Source organism: Vicugna pacos, chromosome 6, assembly GCF_048564905.1.
Source record: "Vicugna pacos chromosome 6, VicPac4, whole genome shotgun sequence".
Lineage (NCBI taxonomy): Eukaryota > Metazoa > Chordata > Mammalia > Artiodactyla > Camelidae > Vicugna > Vicugna pacos.
The window spans coordinates 96,035,131-96,059,146 of NC_132992.1; the positions used below are offsets into that span (position 1 = coordinate 96,035,131).

General features: G+C 48.4%; 1 long non-coding RNA gene and 2 gene segments (V, D, J or C); 1 reads left to right on the forward strand and 2 right to left on the reverse strand.

Annotated features, from left to right (window-relative positions):
* Nucleotides 1-916: 916 nt before the first annotated feature.
* LOC140697061 (uncharacterized) overlaps nucleotides 917-24,016 on the forward strand; it is a 33,118-nt gene continuing 10,018 nt past the window's right edge. Inside the window, exon 1 of the long non-coding RNA XR_012073878.1 lies at nucleotides 917-1,125. This is a non-coding gene — a long non-coding RNA (uncharacterized lncRNA). The remainder of the gene's footprint in view (nucleotides 1,126-24,016) is intronic.
* LOC140696731 (immunoglobulin heavy variable 1-46-like) lies at nucleotides 6,032-6,399 on the reverse strand. The segment is given in 1 exon segment: nucleotides 6,032-6,399. A coding segment is annotated over 1 exon segment (363 nt).
* Nucleotides 10,236-23,122, reverse strand: LOC140696732 (immunoglobulin heavy variable 3-23-like). The segment is given in 4 exon segments: nucleotides 10,236-10,358; nucleotides 11,466-11,641; nucleotides 22,579-22,905; nucleotides 23,010-23,122. Coding segments are annotated over 4 exon segments (672 nt in total).

A 24,016-nucleotide genomic window follows, 5' to 3' on the forward strand; every position in this document is an offset into this window, starting at 1 on the left:
GATGGAGCTTGTCTGTTATAGATAATTTCTGCTAAGTCACTCACAGCACTGTGTGGTCACGGACACTGGACTGTGCTTCAGGACTACAGATGGACCAGCTCAAACAGGCAAACTGTCTCTTTCTACCACAAACAGCGAAAAACATGGCACTAACTGGACCTTAAAGGGGACTCATTTATGTGATAGAAGTTGAAACAAGAAGGCAGAGCATCACCCTGACCGACCTCAGGGGGGAATGTTAGTGAGTTGGATGATTCAAAGTGCTGCCCACATTGCAAATGTCCATCAGTTTTGCAAATACAACAGCTGTTTTCATTTAGGGCTGAAAATAAATTTTAGCCCATAAGTGAACCTTAGACCCCTGATCCGGTGAGCGATGAGGATCCCTGCACACGCAGTCCTGGGCAAACTGGCATTAGCGTCTTTCACATGCATCCTGCACAATGCAAACCCTTGTGCTCTTTGACAGGAAGATGGAGGGTATGCAGCCTCCTGCCCCGGGAGCAAAGAGAAAGATTTATCACAGTTTACACGTGTAGTACAAGAGCCTGGGCCTTCTCAGAACATTGAAAAGTTTTGAAACATCCAGACTCACCTGGAAAATTATGCTAAAACCTAGCATCCTTAGGACCTTTTTGAGAAGAAAATAAAATATATCCTGAGTACAAATAGTATTGTTGGAAAGAGAGAAGAGCTACAACAATTAAAAATTAGTGTCCTGCAGGGGGTATCTAGTAGAGCTGAAGAGCAGGAAAAAGAAACCAGGGATTCTAACCGCTAACCCCTCCCTGCTCCTCTGCACCTGCTCTGGGGCTCAGCCCTGCCCTTGGTGGCTCCTGAGCACCCCCTGGGGGTCCCGGGCTCCCCAGGCGGGGAGGTTTGTGTCTGGGCGCACCCTGACTTCCCCTCACTGTGTCTCTGGCACAGTAATACACGGCCGTGTCCTCAGGGGTCACAGAGCTCAGCTGCAGGGAGAACTGGTTCTTGGACGTGTCCCTGGAGATGGAGGTGTGGCTCTTGAGGGATGGGCTGTAGTAAGTGCTGCCTTCATAACCTATGACTCCCATCCACTCCAGCCCCTTCCCTGGGGGCTGGCGGATCCAGCTCCAGTAGTAATAGCTGGTTGTGATGGAGCCACCATAGACAGCGCAGGTGAGGGAGAGCGTCTGCGAGGGCTTCAGCAGGCCTGGGCCCCACTCCTGCAGCTGCACCTGGGACAGGACACCTGGGGGCAAGGAGAATCAGTCATTGTGAGTCACCTGCAGCCACCTCCATTTCCACAGACCCGTGTCTGACACCAGAGACACTCACCTTGGGGACCTGCCACCAGGCACAGGAGAAGACCCAACAGTCTCATCTTCCTCTAGACCACAGCCCTGCCTTCCCCAGTGACCTCAGCCCTGTGTGAGGACAGAGCTGTGAGCTCCCACCGCCCAAGCGTGGACTTTACCCTCGAGCTTGAAGGGGAATTTGCATGTGGAGGGGCCCTGTCTTCATAAATAGGGAAGGGCTGAGTTAGGCTGGACTGTTTCTTTGAGAACCCCTGCGAGTGTCACTTCTCTTGGCTTATGTGCCTTGTGCATCAGGGAGGGGAGGGGACCTGTCCATGGGACCCCTTGGACACCAGTCAAAGGGCAGCCCCTCCCTCTGAGATAAGAGCTGCTCTCCTTCAAGCCCATCTTCCCTCCCGCCCTTCCTTTCCCGGCCCGGTGCTCCTCACCCACTCAGAACCTGTTCCTGCTCCCCCAGAACTGAGCCCAGGACACATCCTTCTGTGTTTCCCTGGACCCTCCTCTGTGTGTCTTCGTCATTGGACAAGTGGGTGTCGTATGGTCAGCTTGCAGTTTACATGTGAGATACAGGCTGCATTCTGCTCCACCCTTCCTGTACTGTGAGATTAGAAAAGTTGTCTTGAGAGGTGGGCCCACAGGGACCACATTGTGTCAAACCCACGAAGCCCCATTTCGTTCATCACACCCAACCCCTCTCAGTTCACACCCTCAGTGTTCCAGGTGCTGTCCATGGGCCTCATGGTCAATTCACACTCCTGTGGGGACCCACAGAGAGAAGGGGGTTATACACAAAATGAGACAAGATGCAGAACCTTGAGAGGGAGGCCCTCATCAGAGCACAGTCAGAAACAACAGGCACCAGGAAGAGGGGGAAGCAGGCGCTGACAAGGGCAGAGCTTCAGGGCTTTCCCCAAGGACCCCTGCCTCTGTAAACTGAGGTGGGGAGATGGGGGACGGATGCCTCACTCAGACGGCGCATGCTCGTTATTTAGGGAAGGGGACAGACACACTGGGTTCAAAACCAACTCCTCCCTAAGACACAAGTGCATCAAAAAATTAGAAGCTCTGATCAACTTTTGCCTGTTCCCTGGTGCTCTGCATTCAGCCTGGACCTCACTTCTGACTTTAATCCCCCAGGTTCACCACTGATTCACCACGTCTGGAACTGGATTCCTACTACATGATCTAGGAGCAGTGGCACCAGCCTTAATCACACAGGCTTCAAGCCCCTTGGCCACTCCCATCCCAGCTCCTTTCCACTCCCTCCTCTTCAAATATGCAAACCTGCACTCAGCCTCCCAAGTGCCCATCCTCCCTCGTTCTCTGCCTAACTTTACCTCTGTTATAAACCCTGCGTGGACAATGGGGAATCAGCAGGCTGTGAAACACACCTGACGTCCCAGGGTCAACGTCTGATGCGGAGATGGGCCACCTGTGTATAAATTGTCCACCACAAGGTCTTGTAGACGTCATGTTGGTCAAGAGGTTCGATCTCAGGAGACTCTTCAGGGAGTCTGTCTGGTGGTCACAGAATCACCCAGTTCTCAAAGGTGAGCTGTGGTGTCGTGAGAGGTCCTGGTGATGACCGCAGACCCCAGGCTCACGAGGCTGCTTGCTGGTGGGCGGACTGAACCAGCCTAACCTCACGTCCTGGTGTGGATGCAAACGAGTCCAGGTCCCCATCACCTCTGGGCTCTACTGTCACCCCTGTCTCCCGAGTATCGTCGCTGTGACCAACCTGGTGTTACTAGCGTAAACCAGGGGATGTGGTCTCTGCATATTTCCCTCCTGGGCAGGACCCAATGAGCTTCCTTGAGCTCCAAGGTCCTCCCGGAAGTGTGAAGAGAAAGCACCCTGGGCTCTGGACGTGGACCTTCTGGGTCTGTTTCCCAGCAGCACCAGCTGCATGTGACCCTGTCCAGTCATTTAACCAGACAGTCACTTTCCCCCAGGCAAGAGGTGGAGAAGTGGGTTTCCGTGGAAGGTGTATCCTTCTGTTCCAGGTGTTTATTGTGACAGAAGAAATTTCCACAGCCCCTGGCAGCATGATACAACATTAGGCACTCATATTCTTCAGGACCCTGTGATGTGAGCACGGCTGGAGGGGGAGGCACATTCCTACCCAGAAGTGCTCCCAGAGGTGCCGGGATGATGTCTGGAGGGTGTGTTCCCGTTGTGCTCAGGTGTCTGTGTGCTGGTTGTGGTTTTGGCTGCAGGTGAGTCAGGGCTGAAGGCCAGCCCTGGGATCTGGCCCTGTGGGCCTCTTCTTGTGCAGAGGGCTGCACCCCAGGCAGGTCCCTGGGTCAGCTGGTGCCCCCTTCACAGTCTCTGCTCAGGGCAACTTCCTGCAAACCTAAATGCAGTTTTATTCTGTGACCCAGCAACCACATTCCTAGGTAGTTATGTAACTAGCCTTGAGACATGTCCACACATCAAAGTGCACATGAATGATTACATAGCTCCATTCGTAAATGACAGCAATTGAGGAACACAATGTCCTTCCTCAGGGAATGAACAAAAAATCTATGGGTCACCTCTGCAATCAAATTCCATTGAGCCACTTGCAAAATGAACTACTAAACTAGGAAAAGACCAAAATAAGATTTAATGCCTACACAGTGAAGGAAATCAGTCTAAAAATGGTTCGTACTGTGTGATTATATTTTCTGTTTGTTCTGTAGAATACAGAACCATACGATGTCAGGTATGTGAGGAGAGGTTAAAGCAGGTGAAATGCAGGTATTCAGCAGGCAGTGAGATTACCCTTTATGAGATTCCAATGATTTATGCAGGACAGTGTGATGTTTCAACACATATGGAGCTAAAGAGCACAAATGTAATCCAAATGTGCAGTTGTGGAGTGTTTTTGATGGTTTGTTTTGTTTCCCTTATTTTCTCACAAAGCTTTACTTATGATCCAGGATTCCAGGATTTAGTGCAGACTGCATAGAATTATCTAATTCAACTGCACACCAGTGAAATGACTCCTCCAAGGAAAGTGGGGCTGAAATATCCTGACCAACGTTACTTTGGACATGAGTGGGGTCTGTAAGACTAGAGCAGGTTAAGTGCACATAAACACTGTGTTCTAGCTGAGTTATCTGTTTCCAGCTGGGATAGAGGTTCACAGTCTGACACCAATGTCCCCAGGGAAGAAATCAATAAAGTCCTCACATGGGATATGGGGGGAGCCAGGTTCATGAAGGTTGGGGAAGGTGGTTCCAGGCGAGCAAGGAGCTAAGGCTAATGTGGTCTGTGTGGTGTTGAGTCAGGACAGGAGACAGCTGTGCATTCTCATGTTGACCTTTCTACAGGTAAATTTAGCTCCAGAAATAGATGTAGGTGTGTGTGTTCCCAGGAGTTCGTACACACCTACTCTTGAGGTCTGTTAGCTGTGAGCTCCTACAAGCACCCACACCCGTGCCTCAGTGCTCAGAATCTTTGTTCCTAGTATCATTCTGAGAAAGGAACCCTGGTCCATCCATGAATTGTCCACTCCTTGGGAGAGGACACAGAGAGAGGCAAGAGAAAGTAAGAGATGAGACTGTAGATTCTAGTGTTTCCAGAGAGTAATAAAGTATTCAACTATCCAAAGTATTCGCCATTTTCAAAGTGATGCAGGGGCCAACCTGAAAGAATTCCCAGTGGCTAAACCCTGTGGATGTTTGTGCATCAAAATTAATATTTTAACATTTCATCTTAATCCAAATTATGCGATGTATATACATTGATCATTACTGAGAGTCCTATATGATTCAATTAATGGAAATATTGGTGAAAGGGCAACTCGATACAGAAGTATACAAAATAATTTAGGCTGACAGTCTGCGGACCAGGAGGTGGACATTTATTTCTGACCCCTTGATTGTGGCCTGTGCATTGAGACATTTAGAAATTCTGGACTATCTTGAAATTCACAGTCAATTTTTGATGTTATATATAAACCATGGACCATGGATGAACAATGTGATGAATTTTATCATATCAAAATTAGAGACTTTTTTCTGAGAAAAATATTAAGGGAATGAGCAGGCCAGGACAGACTTGGATGATGTGCTTTCTAATTACATGTTTCTTAAACGGATCATGTTATCTATTAAACCAGAACCTGACACTAAACAAAGTAATTAAAACAATAGAACTAATCATTGGCAAACAAGTTGAAGAGATACCTCATTAGTTGAACCATGAGTAGCTGATTGAGTTGGTCTTATAAGTAGGGAAATATAAAATGACACGACAATGTGATGCTCTGAATCGCGTGTCAGGATGACTGAAGCACAGCATGTTGACAGAAGCAGCTGTGGGTGAGGATGTGGGTCCACAGGGAATCCCATCCACCTGCTGCTGGGAATGAACACGGCAGTCACTATGGAAGACGCTCACGATTTCTGTTGGATTTGGATGTACCCTTACCATGTGAGTGCGCAGTGACTACAACAAATTGACCCAAGTCCACTGAAAATTCATGTTCACCCAGTTACCATGGTGGGAATGCTTCCATCAGCTTTTTGATTAGAGCATTTTTTCAGTCCCTGAAATTTTCTGAAATGATGATTAATTTAAGGAAATCTTCCCATGTAAGTAGTGAATACATGTACCTATTTTGCAAGTTTAAACTACCTAATCCCACTTTCTATGGCAGAAGCCACCTAAATGGCTTTGTCATCATCTCAGCCCAGCCCAGCCTCCCAGTCCCTCAGGGTCTGTCACACTCAGGATGTGGGTGGTCACACTGTGTCTTTCACAGGTAACACACGGCCGTGTCCTCAGATCTCAGACTGCTCAGCTCCACGTAGGCTGTGCTGGTGGACGTGTCTGCAGTGAAGGTGACTCTGCCCTGGAACTTCTGTGCATAATTTGTGCCACCATCTTCAGGGTCAATTCTTCCCATCCACTCAAGCCCTTGTCCAGGGGCCTGTCGCACCCAGTCTATGTAGTAGCTGGTGAAGGTGTATCCAGAAGCCTTGCAGGAGACCTTCACTGATGCCCCAGGGTTTCTCAGCTCAGCCCCTGACTGCACCAGCTGGACCTGCGAGTGGGCACCTGGCGACAAGAGACACAACTGGATGAGATACCCATCGACTGGTTCCCGATCCCCCCTCATCCCAGAGCCTGGGGAGCCCCCTGACCTGCAGCCACTGCCACCAGGAAGAGGGCTCCCCAGCTCCAGTCCATGGTGAGGGCTGTGCACTGGGGTGTCTGTGGAGGACGGGGGTGTGGTTGTCCTGTGGTGTTCCCAGGGCTCAGAATGTCCATATTTAACCCTGGACACCTCAGCTTATTTGCATATTCATGAGGCCAAAGACTTTATAATGAGACCTCGCCCCTGTTGAGAAGGAGCTGATGGAGGACACAAGGACCAAGCTCCATGGGTGCTGAGGGTCCCTGTCCTCATCCTTGTTTGAGGATGTGCATGCCCTGCCGTGTCCCTGACCCTGCGCAGAGAGAGCTCTTCCCACTGAGGGACAAGCCCCCACAGGACCAGGTCCTCATTGTGAACCCACCCTTGAGTGACTCAGAGACCCCTGAAACTGATATTCATGTTTGTATATAAATGACTAACTTGTGGGTTTCGTTTGTCCCCAGATGCTGCTCCCTTTGAGTTAATGAAACCATCCCCATCCTCGAGCTCCTCATAATAAACACATCTAAACCCCTATAAATGCCACTTTACACGTGACTCTCACTGATTTCCTGGGTTTTGTAAGTGCTCCCAATACAAATCAACGTGAAGTTAGATCGGCAGTCCTGTCAAGTTCTCAGTATGAAGAGTCTTAAGTATTTACTTGAAATAATAGGAGTCAGGCCGTCACAGGAAACCATCCCAGCCCCCTCTGCACCTGCTCCTGGGCCCACAGCTCTAGGCTGGGGGTCCTGAGTGCCTCCTCCAGCCCAGCCCCTCCCTGCGGGGGGGGGCTCCTCCCTGGGCTCAGAGGGGATGCACCTCCAGCATCCCCAGTCCAGTGATAAAGGGCTTTGGTCTGGCTTCAGAATACTCCCTCTAGGGCACTGAATCCCTTTAGTATCACCTGTTGAAGCAGTGAATTGACCTTAGTAAACCTGCATACTCTGCAGGAAGACTGCAGGAAGGAATTCCTGAATCTTCCAGGAGCCGCCTCCCTGGAGCTGCAGGTGCACTGATACAGTCCACAGTCACGGTGAGTCCAGAGACCCTCAGGCTCCTGGGAGCCACTTATTTCCCTTAGGATCCTTGGGTGGAAGGTCAGTGAGAGAATCCTCATATTTCATCACCATGGATCTTCTTCTAAAATCCACCGCCTCTATCCCAATAACACACACACACACACACACACACACACACACACACACACACAAACACACTCACAGACACTCACACACACACACTCACACACACAGACGCACATTGTAGCTGGTGTTACAGAAGTCAGCCACAAAGCTGTTATTCTTCTGTAACCAGGACATGGACGGGGTCCCCACACTGCCCCTCAGCCTGGGCAGCTGATTAACTTTGGCAAACAGGACAAAAGGAACCTGACACTAGGGGAGGCTTGCAAACTGAGTGGACATTGGTTTTGCTGATTCTCACGGAGCTGGGCCCTTGTCGGTGCCCTGGTGAGAAAGGTCTGGGCCTCACTGCTGTTGGTCAGACCTGCGGCTCAGCCAACCCAGCCAGTCATTTGACCTGATCCACCTCGACAGGTGTGTGGGTTGCATGGACCCACAGCCCACTTTTGTGTCCATTGTCACAGGGCCGAGTGCAGATCCCCAGGGCTGGGCTTTCTATCAGGACCTGGGTGTTATCTGACCCCTCACTGGCTCCAAGCCATACTGCTGGGCACACACAGCAACAATCCATCAACAAACAGAAGTATCTTCTACGTGATGAGGCCTGAGCAGGCCTGATGGCACACCTAGAAGTGGCCCATATGCCCGTGGTCCCTCCTCCTGCATTGGTGCCTCCTTTGTCCTAAGCTTCACCTGTGACCCAGTGGGGATTTGTCTACAGTCAGCTGACAGAGGAGAAGAGGACACAGACCTGGACTACAGACAGCTCTGCATGGTACACAGGCACCTCCTGACAGTGGACAGTGGGCGCCCTGTCGTCCTGCCTGGGACATCCCTGAAGGATGGTGTGGGGGCTCCTCCCAGTGGGCAGGACTCTGAGCAGTGCACCTGGATGTTCACCCCTCCTGGAAGGAGAAAGAACAGATAATTGATGTGATATGTGGGTTCTGTCTGACAGAAGTCCCACCGTGATGGAAAGATTTACTCAAGGTGCTGTGGGAAGTCAAGGGGGTGAGATGGATTCTGAGACCAACTTCCCGATCCTCTCAAACACTCCCATATTTACTGTGCACACTCAGGGAAAAGACCACAAACAACTGTGTCATAGAACACAGGAGCTTAAGGAAAAACAGGATCTGGTAGAGACCATAAATTCCACAGCGAGTAAAAAGGCTTAATTTATCTTCAGGGCTGCATGGGGGAGGGGAACAAGGTACACTCTTCAGGAGTCAGATATAAGAAGATGGTTACAAAACAGACCTCCAGGCCACTGGGTTCTTGTCTTGGGGGCTACAGACTAACTAAACAGCAGAAAGCATGCCCAGAGCTAATAGATGAGGGCATAGGTGGTCGCTTTGCAACAAGCAGAGTAAACCCTGAACACGGACCTATGCTTATGAGAAACAAGCCGTGTCCTGCATTTATAACAAGGGGCACACGATGGCTTTGCCATGTGGAAGCAGCCCTAAGCTAAAACCTCATCTCTGCAAGCAAGGCATTGTCTCTGCTTTTTATGACAAGGAGACAGGGCTGCAGATGCACAGGTGCCGGCTAGCAAAACGGTTAGGACACTTACTAAATAAGCACATTTGTTCTTCTTAAAGGTCACATGCAGCTGGGGTCTGTTACAATTTATGACCCCAATCATGGGCTCCCACAATTATACAAATCGTGGGTTGTAGCCTGGATGGGATCAGGCTGGATGGTCAAGGAATTCAGAGGAGTATGGTTTGGAAAAATTGGTGACTAAAAGTGTTAAAAGGAGACATGTGGATCGTCTTCTGTAAATAGGCAAAAAGATAAAATAATTTGCATCCCATGAGAATATTTCTACCCCATGAGAATATTTCCCACAAGGTGACCTCTGGAGAGGAAGAGTTTAATACACACAGGGGCAAGTTGGCCAGTGATGGAGGTACTGGCCTGTCTGTTTCCACAGCTGCCTCTGTCATCACGCAATGTGCTCATGCTCACTGTGGCCTTGGTGGCAGGATGGAGGTCATGCGTGGACTCAGTAACATGGACATCCACTCACCAGGGTCCTCCTGGTACAGTCCTTTGTGAGGACCCTTCCTGCCAGCAGCAGAGAGAAATCCTAACGTCCTGACTGGCAGCATTTCCTGGGCTGCTCAGCCACCACCTGTTGGCAGGTTGGCTACTTTGGGCCACTTCCGTCATAGAACAGGTAACCTCCTGTTCTTACTAAATCTATATATCTATACTGGATATAAATTTTTTTCTTAAAAAGCAGGGAATGAAATTCTCTTGCCAAAACCACCACCCAGGGACTTTCAGATCCCAGAGTCATGGGATTCCAGCAGCCAGCATTGCTTCTGATCGGGAACTCACTTTACAGCAGAGGAAATGCATCAATCGGCCCGAGCGCACGGATCCACCAGCCTTACATACCTCACCATCCCACAGCTGCTGGGTTTTAGAACACAAGCTGCCTGTAGAAGATCAACAGCAGTGCCAGGTGGGTAGTAACACCTTGCAGGGCTGAGGTGAGGTTCTCCGGCAGACTGTGAACTATTTACTCTCAGTATGTTGTTCTTCTCTCACAGCCTTGATTCATGCACCCCAGAATCAGGAAATGGATGGGTGGTGGCTCCACTCATTGTTTCCCCCAGTGACCACTAGCTAGCTTGGCTTCTGTCCCTGTGTCTTTATGCTCTACTGGCCTATGGCCTTGGTCCCCGAGGGAGGAACACTTCCACCAGGAGAGAGAACGATGATTTCTTTGATCTGCTCTTTAAGTTTGTCTTCTGGGCTTTTTGGCTCCTCAAGCCTCTGAACCTACAGGCAAGAAGGGAGAGGATGAGCTGCCTGGGTGACTGCTTCTGACTCCCGGGGGAGCTGGAGCCCTGCCCCGCCATGGGAGTGAAGAGGAGCTTATGGGGACAGGGGTCCCTCCCTGTGTCTCCGTATTAGGATGTCTTGTCGTCAGGGTGAACAGAAAACCACAACAACTCAATCCAAGGATGGCTGTTTTGTTCCTGATCCATTGGAATGAAGGTCCTGGTCACTTCACTGGGTCATGGCCACACAGCTGAGGTGCTTGCTGAAGGCAAAGGCACCCAGAAGGGGGGCAGGAAGCAGGAAGCAGCAATACGAGCCAAGACTTCTGAGCAGTTAAGGAAAGAGGGCCGTAGTTGTCCTGCGCACTTTCCCCTTGTTTTGCTACAGGTACATGTATACGTGTGTCTGTGCATGTATATCCATGTGTAAGTGTGTGTGTGCATGTGTTTATGTCTTTCTTTCATGTCTTATCCCTTCTTATGTGACTAAAGGCGAACACAACAGTAATTCACCACAGTTTTCTTCCCGCCTTCACGCTTCTGCTGGGACACGTACCTCCTCCTGCCCTCAGGCTGGGCTTTCCGGCAACGGCTCCCCTAGTTCTCAGCATCAGAATCACACTGGAAAGACACCCCCACTGTCCTGGGTCTCCAGCTTGTGACAGTAACTTGTGGGACTGCTCAGCCTCCATGGCCAGGTATGTCGAAAACATATGAATGTTCTATTGTTTTGGTTTCTCCACACATTGGTTCTGTTCCCTTGGAAAAACTAAATTGTACACAGAGAGGTTATTATCTCATTTATTGTAAAGTACTTGAAAACACAGGTACAGTATAAAGACAAATTATAACGTTTAAAATAATAAAATACCATCACCTATAAAAATGCAAACTATCATAAGCCCAGAAAAGGTTTTCTTAATGAGAAGAGACAATGACCGCCCCATGCACCTGCTCAATGGGCTGACCCTGAACACAGCAGGTGGACCCTGAGCAGCACCTGGTGGATCAGGTGCGCCCCCTGGTGGGTCGTGTGCTCCCCCTGCACCCACCCTGTGTCCCTGCAGGGAGGTTTGCATCTGGGCTCACACCGGCTTCCCCTCACTCTGTCTCTCACACAGTAGTACACGGCCGTGTCCTCAGGTTTCAGGCTGTTCATTTGCAGATACACCGTGTTCTTGGCGTTGTCTCTGGAGATGGTGAATTGGCCCTTCACGGAGTCTGCGTAGCTTGTGCTACCACCACCACTATTAATAGCTGAGACCCACTCCAGCCCCTTCCCTGGAGAATGGCAGACCCAGCTCAAGACATAGCTTCCGAAGGTGAATCCAGAGGCTGCACAGGAGAGTCTCAGAGACCCCCCCAGCCTGCACCAAGCCTCCCCTAGACTCCACCAGCTGCACCTCAGCCTGAACACCTGCAAACACAAAGACATCCTGGTCAGGAGACTGTCACACGTCCTCTGATTCCCTCACTCACGACCACCCACATCCTCAGTAGCTCTTGTTCTCCATGAATTAACTTGTAGAAGAGCAACCAGGACCACCCAGCTCAGCCCCAGCTCCATGTTGAGTCGTCTGTTCTCAGTCCTGATCAGAGAATGGGAGCAGCTGGGAATCCCGGTCTGGGGCTCCTCTCCCAGAGCTGCAGGTCCAGGGCTGGGTGGCTTTATCCTCAGAGGGAGGCCCTATTTTCATGTCATCTCACTATATAGGAGGTCAGGCATTGTTGGCTTCAGAGAGGGCCAGGAGACTGAGCAGCTCTGAATGTCTATGATTTGCTTGTGTTGGTAGCATTTGGAAATATCTGTTCTATTATGCGAAATTTTCAGGGTAATCACTTAGCATCGTGCTTTATTCTTCTGTTTTCAACACATGCACACAAATCCTTTGATTTAGTCCTCAGTGTTCCTCCCAGTTTGGAGATTAAAGATTCCCAGAAGAGTAAGTCATTTGTGGACTGTCCAGAGACGCATATAAATTGAGAATTTTACCCCGTATTTTCACATTTGCTCTGCCTCTCTGGATGTAACTGGTCCAGAATCACTTCTAAGACAGAGTTGGACAAGCCTGGTGAGGGTTCCTGGACCCCTTCCTGTGATGAGAACATAACGATTCTGTTCTATGGTCGTGTGTATCTGATCATGTGTGAGCAGGGGTCATGTACATATTCTCAGGAGTCTCTAATATTTGACTTTCTGTCAATGGCAGCATTCAGGAAAACATCTTTAATTATCCTGGGATTGTGATTGAAAAATGCTTAATTTCTACTGTGTTGTCTTATGTTTACATAAATGACATGAACAATGTAACGTACTATCAAACTCACCTCTGCTCTGCATATTTAAATCTACACAGAGATGCAGAGATTATCCATGTGATGGGACAAATGGGACCAAACCTCACCTACCTGTGTTTGATGTCTCCAGGTGGCATGAGAGCTGGGAGGAAGATTCACCCCACACTCCTGGATCAACTGCAAAATCCCAGGTGACCTAAGGTTCTGAGTGTGAACTGCCAGGAGTGCAGCCTGAGGATCATTGCCAACTCCTCTGTGTCATCTTTTCAAGCTGAGTCTTTCCACAATCCACTCCCCACCCAGGTGTGCTGCCCTCAGACCAAAGACCTGGAGACCTCGAAGGCTGATGGGTTTGACTCATCCCCACAGGTGAGGGTCTTAGCTTCAGAAGTTGGAAAGCATAACGAGGAAGAGGGTGAGGTTATGAAATATGCGTTGAGACTGAGAGTCAGAGGAGTTCTGTAAGGAGGCACAGGAACACACAGAAGGTGGATTCAGCGTCCCAGGCTTCATCCTGAATTCTCAGCAATGTTCTTGGGAACACTGGGCTGCACCAGGGCTCACATGCCTCTGAGAAAAATAACGTCAGAATCCTGAATAGAGAATCAATGGATCGAGTTTCCACTGATGACTGGGAAGACAGTGATTTGAATGAATACTCCTATTGCAAATTTCTGTAAAGAATACTGTCATTTTTATAATGAAAATTAGCTGGTCTTATACAAATTCAGAAGGATGGTTGGAAGTCCTGGAAGCCATCATGAGACATATGACCTGAACTCCCCTCAGTGTGTGAAGGAACACGCACATGCACATACATGTAGAAACTCACACTCTTGTATCATATCTGCATCGAAACCTCCTCTGTCCAAGGTACTGTCTCTGACACACACAAGATATTATCCTGGGACAGTAAAATGCTGGCATCTGAGGAAACATGGAGGACCCGTATTGTCCAGTAATGAACGAGCCACTCTGTTTTCTTGGATCCCATGACAAGGGCTGCAATGCGGGGCTTAACAGTACCTCAGACGCCATCAGCACACGGCCCTGCACTGAGCTCTGGGTTTAGCCCTTGTTTCCACTTTACAGCATGTGTGAAGGCCCCACGAGCACCTGCACACAGTGTTTTCAGTGAACGTGAGCTTGAAATTCACCTAGAGATACACCTAGTATTGAAATGGCTGGTTTCATGGTGAGTTGGTCCTAAACCTTGTAACAAAGTAGCAGTTTTCCACGTTGGGGGCTCCAATATTTTTGTGCCATCAGCAGAATTTTGGTTTGTTTCTATATTCTCTTTATATTAGAAAATTATCACATACTTTATCCCTTATTCTTCAGTCATGGGGAGAGGTCTTGATAACACAGTCTCATGTGCATATAGCTCTTTGTTATGAATATCTGAATATGCTGGGAACAGCACAATTTCTCTCTCGGTTCTGGGTTTAGCCACAGTCTGATCTCTGCTCCATCTCCAGGCTTAAATATAAAAACCTGCATAATCCAGATCTGGTGTGCAGTTTCCTTCCAATGAGTGTCTCTAATACATGAAGTCATTTTTTGTCATCCACATGATTCACTTTTATTTCACCATGAAGTTGAACCTATTAACCCAGCACTGTCTGACTGGGGCAGCCTGGCTTCTGAAACAAAACTGATCCAATCTCACAAACTGGGGAAAATAACAATAATACTGAATACACAGAAACCTCAACTAAATAGAGTTTGGTGACAGCACTGTGGGCTCTCATGTCCTACCAGGAGAGCAGAGTCCAGCTGTTAGAAGCAGAAAGATGCCCTGTTGCCTCCTGGCAAGGACTCAGGCAGTGAGGGGTGGTCACAGCTCAGGCAGTGAGAAGCCCTGGGTGCCTTGTTCACTACAGCCCCTCCTCCAACATGCATTCCCATCTGCAAAATAGTTCTCATCCCCGTGTATGCTAGGCCCTGCAGGTGACTCACTGTGATTCCAGGCCCGGAACGCAAATCATAGTTGATCCCAGATTACAACACTTCTTTTTGCTGGAGAAATAACTGGCCATCTCTTTGTGTCAGGTCAACGTTTTCACGGCCCTTTGGAATCAGACAACACCCCGTATGACTGTGGGGCTGCTGAGCAAACAGGTGTGGGACCCACACTGGGCCCATGGCTGCGCTCTGTGTTTCTCAAATACCCTGGAGCTTGAGTCTAAATCATTCTCCTGGATCCCAGCTTCTACATCTGTCCAGTAAGAAGCTCTGCAGGCTTTGTCTGAGAACTATTGTAAGGTGGGTCCTTCGTAGGTAAGACCGTGTACTGTATGCAAGTACTTATTTGGCACTCAGTCTGAGTTTGAAATCAGGTTGTTCCAGCTGGAAGTGGCCAGCCTTCCTCCCACTCCTTGGGAATAGGGGCTGATCTAATGAGCCTGTGCTGAGCAGCCTTCAGCCTGGCTCCTTCACAACCAGACTGATCCCTTAGACCTGACTGGTGTTAGCCCTGCTGGCTATTTGCGCTGTTTGACCCTTTAGGCTGCTTGGAAATTATTCCTTTATTCTCCAGAAATCACCTTGAGAAATGGGGTCCAAGTTATCTAACTGTTCTGAGGTCACTTCTGCAGTAGGAACCCCAGCTGATTTTGTGTTTTAAACCCAGGGACCTTCCCTGTGAAAATGTGTAGGGAAACGGACAGACCCGGTCAAAGGCAATTCATTCTTCAATTAAGTGTATGCATCAATGGCCATTATGAAGAACTTCTCAAATTCTCAAGCTTACTTTCATTGAAACCAAATTGGAGATCTATACAAAATCTCAAAAACTGAATAGAACACCCATTTGCCTCATTTTTCTGTGCCTTTGAAACATGTTTAGGAGCCTTATATTATGTGTTATAAAATATGCTCATAAGATTGACTCAGGCAAACACGGACTAAAGAAAGAAATCTGGGCCTCTGAAGCCTCGGGCTCCCCTTCCCTGGCCTGTGTGTCTCAGGCTTTCCCTCCAGCGCCAATGCCTCCCTCCCCTCTTACTCCTGCACCTCCGCTGTACCCTCAGGTCTTCCACAGTCAGTGTCTCTGCAAACTTCCCACTTCCTCTGAAATTCTCCCCATGCACTTTTCCTCCAACCTGTCAGAACTTGTTCCTCTGAAGTTAACTCCTCTGAGGACCCAGAGGGTAATCTCACAATTACTTTCTTTCCTGGACGAAAGTAAAGTGCAAACCGTATTCAAAGATTTCCCCAAACCGACCAAAGGTCCTCGCTGAGGAACTTAACGGGGTCCCTCAGACTCATCGGCCCGGCTTCTGTGACTTCCATCATCCAGTTCCTGCGGTTATTGTTGCACGTCAGGCCTGGCGTTGGTGTAACTTGCTTCTGGGAGAATCCTGAAAGGTGTTTAGATTTGTGACCAGGAGAAGCGTCCAGTAACTTACTACATAAAAAGGCTCTAGTTTTATTTAGGCAAATTCACTGGGCGACTGTTATTTGGAATCAAAATCCAGGATTCCCATAAAAATCGGTTGAATATGTTCATGTTTATCACAAACAACTTCAGACACTTTGAAAAGAAACTTATGTTCCTGCTCCTGAAGTTTATTCCACTTAGGTACCTTTTGAATGTGCATCTATTAATAAGCTGAGGCAGGACATTTCTTTTGTAGTGAGGAGTTCCAAGCTGGAAGGCAAAGCTATATCGTGTCCAGATGCAGATTTACTTACCCTTGCAAACCACCTGCCTCACACTGAAGATGAGTCTCCCAAAGGGATGAATCTTACATTATTGAACTTGAATTCCAGCAAATGAGGGCTCCTGAACAAAACCAAAACCCTCCTTCTCTCTGCTATTGTCGACAAGACACAGGACACTGGGAAGGAGATTGTCACAAGCGTGTGCACTTCGGGCACCATCAGCCCTCAGACCAGCCTTCTCACATCCTCCTGATCCCAGTGACAGGCTCTGAGGGAACAGCTGGGCTCTTCTCAGTCTTTTCTCTCAGTAGGCTTGGGCAAGCATTTCTCCAGATTGGAAGTGTGTCTCCCCCAGTCATATTGGGCACTGGAGCCAGACTCTCCCAGCTCATCCGAGCTACTGAAGGCAGCCCAGGCTCAGGGAAGTACATCAGTTCACACAGCAGGGACCTATGACGAGCCTCCAGGGGTCTCTGCCTCTGTACCTCCCCCTTTTATTTAGGCCCTTTGAGAGATGCACACCTTTTACTCCTTAGTTATTGAACTCCTATCTGTTTACTGAATGAGACTTCACATTGAAGCATCCTGCCACAGCTTCTGTGTCCCCCAAAGGGGGAAATGATTCTGGCATATGAGAGCAGCCATCAGAGTATGTGTGAAATTAATTAAGTGGCCCCGAGACATCTTTTACTTATTTTGTCTCTGATGATACTACAGCTAATTGTACAAGCAGCGACCATTTTTCCTACTGAGTTAGTTACCACCCCTTTAGGGGAAAAATCCCGAAAACATTTTGCAAACATCACAGTGCAGCCTCCTTCAAAATTCAAGCAGAATTTAACTCCTTCCCAGAATTAATCAACGTCCTGCAAGGAAGGAAGCCCTTCAGGCGATGAAGCCCAGAAGAGCAGATTCCAAGGACGAAGCCTTCACTGGCTCTTGTAGCTGTTTCTGAGACACTCTTGTTTTCCTGGAGAGAAAACCAAAAGGCCAAGGGGGGAGTGGTGCCCAGGACCTCGGATCAGCAAACTGCATTGAATATGGATGAGCAATACTTCATCACATATGTGTTCCATGTGTACTTTAAATAGGGTAAAACAATACCATCGGCAGCAACACAGATGGATATAAACCCAATCATACTGAGTGAATTAAGTCAGATAGCAAAACACATCCCATGATCTCACTGATATGTGGAAATAAGAAAATGCAAAGGACTCTTACTTACAAGACAAAAGTAGACTCATGGACCCAGAAAACGAACTATGTTCACCAAAGTGCATAGGGCAGGGGAGGGATAAACTAAGAGTGTGGGATTCACAAATACACATGACCTTATGTAACACAGATATAAAACAAAGAGCTGCTGTATAGTGCAGGGAACTGTGTTCTACGTTTTGTAACAACACATACGGAAGGAAATCTGAGAAAATATACCTACGTGTGTGCAGAACTGCATCTGTTTGCTATGCACCAGAAACTAACATTGTAAATCAAACACACTTTTTATTAAAAGCAAAATAATTGCAAAGATAATAACAATAGTAAAGTGCACTTTAATCCTTATCACCCTGTCGTCCCTAACCCTCCTGTGGTGCTAACATCCACTCCCACTGGAAGTGAGGCCTTTACTGTAACTGGTGTCCACTGTGCACTGGTTACTCTTCCAGCCGATGGAGGTAGCCGTTACCTTTTAACCTTCAGTGGGAAGAGTAAAGCTCACTAGGACATTGAGAGCCCTTCTCATTTCTGGAGCCGCCTGAAGGCTGGTCTGGTTGATCCAAAGTTTTCTAGATTTTCTCTTTTGTTGCAATATGTGGATAATTTGCCTCTTTGCTCTTCTTCTCAAACGTTCTTGCAGGATGACAGCATCTACCCTTACAAACATTTAGCCTCTAAGGGACTAAACTTGGCTACAGAAATTGTGCAGTTTCCCAGCATCATATTTGATGTCTAGGGCATCTGATGTCACAACAAGGCTCTACTTACATCCATGGTGTTTTTCTGCTTCCTAAATGCAACACTAATTGCCAAATATGAGGGAATGTGGAAGGCTAGCTGATTACTGCTGAGACGGATTCCACATTTCTTTCTCAAGGAAAACCTAGATGAAGTTTTCTCAACACTGGCAATCCCAACTCCATTTTAAGGGAGGAACCAGAAGACACAGATTCAAGTCCTTAAAGGAGCGTTTGAAGATCCTGTCCTTCTATGGGCAACCTGATTACCAGACCCCTTTCTCCTTTGTGTATAAAAGCAAGGGGCTGTCTTGGGGTGTTGACCAAAACCACAGGGGCCTCCGCAGACCTCTAGGGTTTTATAGCCGTGAGCCGGATGCTGTGGCACAGGGAGACTCCCACTGCCTTGGGGTCTGCACGGCCTCTGACACTTTGTTCAGGTCCACGCATGACAGTCAACATGTCTCAGTCAGCTGCCTCCCCTCCTAAGATGCCCTTTTGCTCCCTGGTCCTCACAGAGTTGTGTTATGTTGTCTCAACTTCAGCACATACATGCTTCTCCCCTCCATCAGCAATGAAGTCCCTCGTGACTGCGTCACACCGAATGACCACCTCCTGACTCCTGATCACCTACGTGAAGCCACTCTAAGCAGCCTTTTCACAGTGGCTCTCAGGCTGGAGGACTGAAGCTTCCACCTTGTAAGCTGGGAACTTCATGTCTGAGCCCAACAGGGAGAAGCAAGGCCTCCTGTTCTTTCCTGGTAAGGACTCAGCCAATGAAAACCCATGGACTCCTTTTCACAGGAGCCCTCTCACCGCCCTTTCATTCAGTAAAAGAGTCATGTCTCTGTTTTCACTGGGGACTTGCATGTGGCTCACCAGGACGGCAGACCCCAAACCGTAATTCTCTATTGTTCCCAAAAAACCCATTTTTCCTTTTAAAATCATTTGCAGTCTGTTTTATGTCAAAAACGTTTACTTCCCATAACACTTTTTATTTTACTTTTTTTTTTTCTTTTTATATCTTACAACTTTCTGAGCCAGTCACTGGGGTGCACACATGGTCCTACCTTCACAGACACTCCTAGCAGCAACCATGTGTAGGGGACAGCAGGGGGCCGTGTCTAGCCTGCAGGAGGTGAGGGGAGGTGCAGCCTAGCTGTGAGCCCCTGGGGGAGTGGGTGTGGAATCTGGAGAAGGCCTGGCTGTTTCCGACACAAAGTATCTGTGATACAAATGGCATGTTTGGATATATTAACATGAATTGAAAAATTACATTCAAAATTATTCTAGATATAAGACAAGCATGTTAAATATCAGTTAATATTGAGATTAATTATTAATGCAAAGTAAAAACCTAAAATAGCTGATATAGGTTGGATTTTAATGAATATTATCACAACCAGGTTCAGCCTTGCCCTGTCTTGTTTGGGGACTCAGGTGAAGCAGAGACACAGCCCCTCCCCAGTGCTGGCTCTCTGTTCCACTGACCCCTTCGCTTGCAGGCCTGTGCTCAGGACCCTCCGGCCCACAACCAGCACACAGGGGTGATTAGGCTGTAAGGTGCCTGTGAGTGAACTGAAGACTCAGGGTTGGTGTTTGTTCATCTTTTCATTCATTGATGATGATTCACATAGAGAAATTTACCTTCTGCATGTCTACATTTTTATGAAGTTGAGGAGATACAAAGCTTTCTCTCAGAGTCTTTCCACATTACTGATTTGGGGCTAGTTTCCTTTTGTGGGAGCTGCCGTGTACAGTGTGGGATGCACAGCCACATTGAAGGACTCTGCCCAATAGGTAACTGGGTGCCTGCAGCCCACCCCACGTGACAGCCCAACCTGTCTCCAGACATTTCCATGTTTCCCCTGGGGGACAGAATGACCCCAGTGTCACACAGACATCAATTTCCAAATATACAACTTTCCTCATGCTATACTAGGGAAAGGCACTGCAGGAAACAGGACTGGGGACCCTGTTGAGGATGAAATGCCTGGAAATACATTGAGGGTGGAGGGCAGACTCGAGGCTCCACAGAAGTTTCATTTGTGTCATTAAGTATCTGTAAACCTGACAACTAAAAGAGTGCGTAGTGACTAAATTTCAAATGAAAGTCCCATGAAGAAATGTTTCTTCTGTTTCTGGTCCTACAACAAATGAGGAAAAGAGGACAGACAATTCTGACTCCATGAAAAAAGCTCAAGTTCAGAAACAAGATGTTTGCCTGGAATCATTATGGGTGGGCTCCCAGGGAAGGTGATGGTCCAGTGGAGCATCCACAGTCTCTGGGAGGAAACCCCCCATGGCTTCTCCTGCACCTGCTCTGAAACTGTCCCTCTTGTTTCCTCATGACCCTGGGTGCCCCCTGGTGGCCTGAGCCCTCCCTGCAGGGCTGGTTTCATCTGGGCCACCTTGGCCTCCCCTCACTCACTCTCCCTCCTGTGAGAGTGACACATGGCTGTGCCCTCAGAGACCCCAGAGCTGTGCTGCAGGGAAAACTCATCTCCACTACGTCTGTGGAGATGGAGGCGCCTTTTAAGAGACATAGACCATACACCCAAAGCAGGTGAGTTACCCAGTCCTTTCCCTGGGGTGTGACAGATCCCTCAGTAACCACTGTGTGTGATGGGGGGGTCCCAGAGACAGAGTAGGTGTGGGGGAGAGTCTTCAATAGTCTTTGACCAACTCCTGCACCAGCACCCGTGACAGGACACCTGGGGACTGGAAACACAGAGACACACTCACTTCACAGCACCATCCAAAGAGGTCAGTGTTCCTCAGACCCAGGAGGTGCTCACAGCTGAGACGAGCCACCAAGAGGAGGAATGACCAGAAGGAGTCTGTGTCCCTTTGGATTAAAACTTCTGCTCTCAGAGAATCACGCCAGTGAAGATAAGAACCCTGACTCGAAGCTCACAAAGACCCTTTGACCATTCATCACTCGGGTACCTTGAGATACGATTCTCCACGAGGTCTGGGCCTGCGGGATTCCATCTCCATCTCTGCATGTCCCAGTTTTATCAAGAAACCTGCTGAGTCAGGTTAGGGAGATTCCTTACGTTGGAAATCTGATCACACTCAATATTTGATCTAATTCACCAAATCCACGATCTCCCAGGGAACATCTGACCACCCTGGCCTCCTTCATCAAGAATTCTCTGGAGACAGTGTGCCCAGAATCCCCCTGACCTTGAAGTCTCCTCACAGTCACTTTCCACCGGGTCAGCATCGCCATCTTCTTGGCCATAAATCTCCATTTTACCGTCTGTGTTTGGAATTGAGCCAAGTTTTTAAGGCTGACACAAATACCCAAAGTGAGATATCTATTACATTTAGAAAAATAATGTTTATTTTTTAAACAGTATTATCAAGCTCACAGGCCCCATCAGTATAGTTCATGCCTGAATGGAGCTTGTGTGTTCGAAATACTTTCTCCGTAAGTCAGCTCACAGCACTTTGTGCTCAGGGACACTGGACCGCACTTCAGGACTGCACATGGGCAATTTGAAACAGGAAAAATTCCTACATATTCCAGAAAGTGTCAAAAACATGGCACTAACTGGACCTGGAAGGAGACTCATTTACGTGATGGGACTTGAAACAAGAGGGCAGAGCATCACCCCGACTGACCTCAGGTGGGAATGTTAGTGTGTTGGGGATTAAAAATGCTGCCCACATTGTAAATGTTCAGGAGTTCAGAAAATGCAACATTTTTTGTTTTGGGCTGGAAATAAATTTTGCCCAGATGTGATCTGTAGACCCCAGACTCCATGAGCAATGAGGATCCCTGCACACGCAGTCCTGGGCTGTCTGGAGCTGGCGTCTGTGACGTGCATCCTGCTCACTGCAAACCCTGTGTGCCCTTTGGCAGAAAGATGCAGGGTGTGCAGCCTCCTGCCCCGGGAGCAGAGACAAAGATGAGTAACTGTTTACACGTGTTTTACCAGTGCCTGTGCCTTCTCAGGGTACTCGTCAGGTTTGGAAATTGCTGAGTCACCTTTAAAATTATACTAAAGTTTAACATTGTTTGGAGCTTTTTTTCAGTTGTAAAAATACATCCTGTTTACAAATATTATTGTCAGAAAGCAACACATACCTCAACAATGAAAATTTAGAATGCAGCAGAGGGTCTGTAGTAGAGTTGATGGGCGGGAAAAGGAAACCGAGGATTCTAGCTGCAAACACCTCCCACACATCTGCACCTGCTCCTGGGGCTCAGCCCTGCCCTTGGTGGGTCGAGAGCACCCCCTGGGGGCTGTGGATGCCCCAGGGAGCGAGGTTTTTGTCTGGGCTCACAGTGACTTTCCCTCACTGTGTCTTTTGCACAGTAATACACGGCCGTGTCCTCAGGTTTCAGGCTGTTCATTTGCAGATACAGCGTGTTCTTGGCGTTGTCTCTGGAGATGGTGAATCGGCCCTTCACGGAGTCTGCATAGTATGTGCTACCACCACCACTATTAATAGCTGAGACCCACTCGGGCCCCTTTCCTGGAGCCTGGCGGACCCAGCTCATGTCATAGCTTCCGAAGGTGAATCCAGAGGCTGCACAGGAGAGTCTCAGAGAACCCCCAGGCTGCACCAAGCCTCCCCCAGACTCCACCAGCTGCACCTCAGCCTGGACACCTGCAAACACAAAGACATCCTGGTCAGGAGACTGTCACACGTCCTCTGATTCCCTCACTCACGACCACCCACATCCTCAGTATCTCTCCTTCTCCATGAATTACCTTGTAGTAGAGCAGCCAGGACCACCCAGCTCAGCCCCAGCTCCATGGTGAGTCGTCTGTGCTCAGTCCTGATCAGAGAATGGGAGCAGCTGGGAATCCCGGGCTGGGGCTCCTCTCCCAGAGCTGCAGGGCCAGGGCTGGGTGGCTTTATCCTCGGAGGGAGGCCCTATTTGCATGTCATCTCACTACATAGCAAGTCAGGGCCTTGCTGGCCTCAGAGAGGGCCAGGCCCCTGAGCAGCTGTGAGTGTCTGTGCTTTGCTGGTGTTGGTAGCATTTGGAAATGTCATGTTTATTGTGTGAGTTTTCAGGGTAAACACTTAGAACCTGAATTGTTTTTACGTGTGCACATGGATTCTGTGATGTCAGTGCCAGAGTTCCTCCCACATTGGTGATGTACGCAGCCCCCAGACTGGTACCGCATTGTGGTCTGTGTAGGGACACATGTTAGGTGAGAGTTTGTCCAGCATTTTCACCTGTGCTCCTCCTCTTGGACATAAGTGATGCAGAGTCAGCATCAAGAGAGTATTGGACAAGACCCTGTTCAGTGATGAGTTCATGATGATTTTGACAGTTACTGTGTTGACCAGTAATCTGTAAACCGAGTTCATGAGGATTATTTTCAAAAGTCACTAACATATCGATGTCTTTCTATCAATAATAACATTCAAGAAAATTTCTTTACTTGTGATTGGGCTGTAATGAACACTTTTTATATACTTTGTAATTTTATTTTTATGCAAGTTACAAACTACACAATGTGCTATAAATCTCACCTCAGTGTTGCACATTGAAATCTACACATAGTGGGATAGAAAGTTTATGTGATATGAGAAATGTGACCAAGCCTCACCCTACCTGAGTTTGACGTCTCCAGGTGGCATGAGAGCTGGGAGAAGGTCCAACTGGAATTCGTGGATGAACTGCAATATCCCAGGTGTTAAACTTCAGAGTGTGAACTGCCAGGTGTGAAGACTGAAGGCCATTCCCACCCCTTTTAGGCTCATC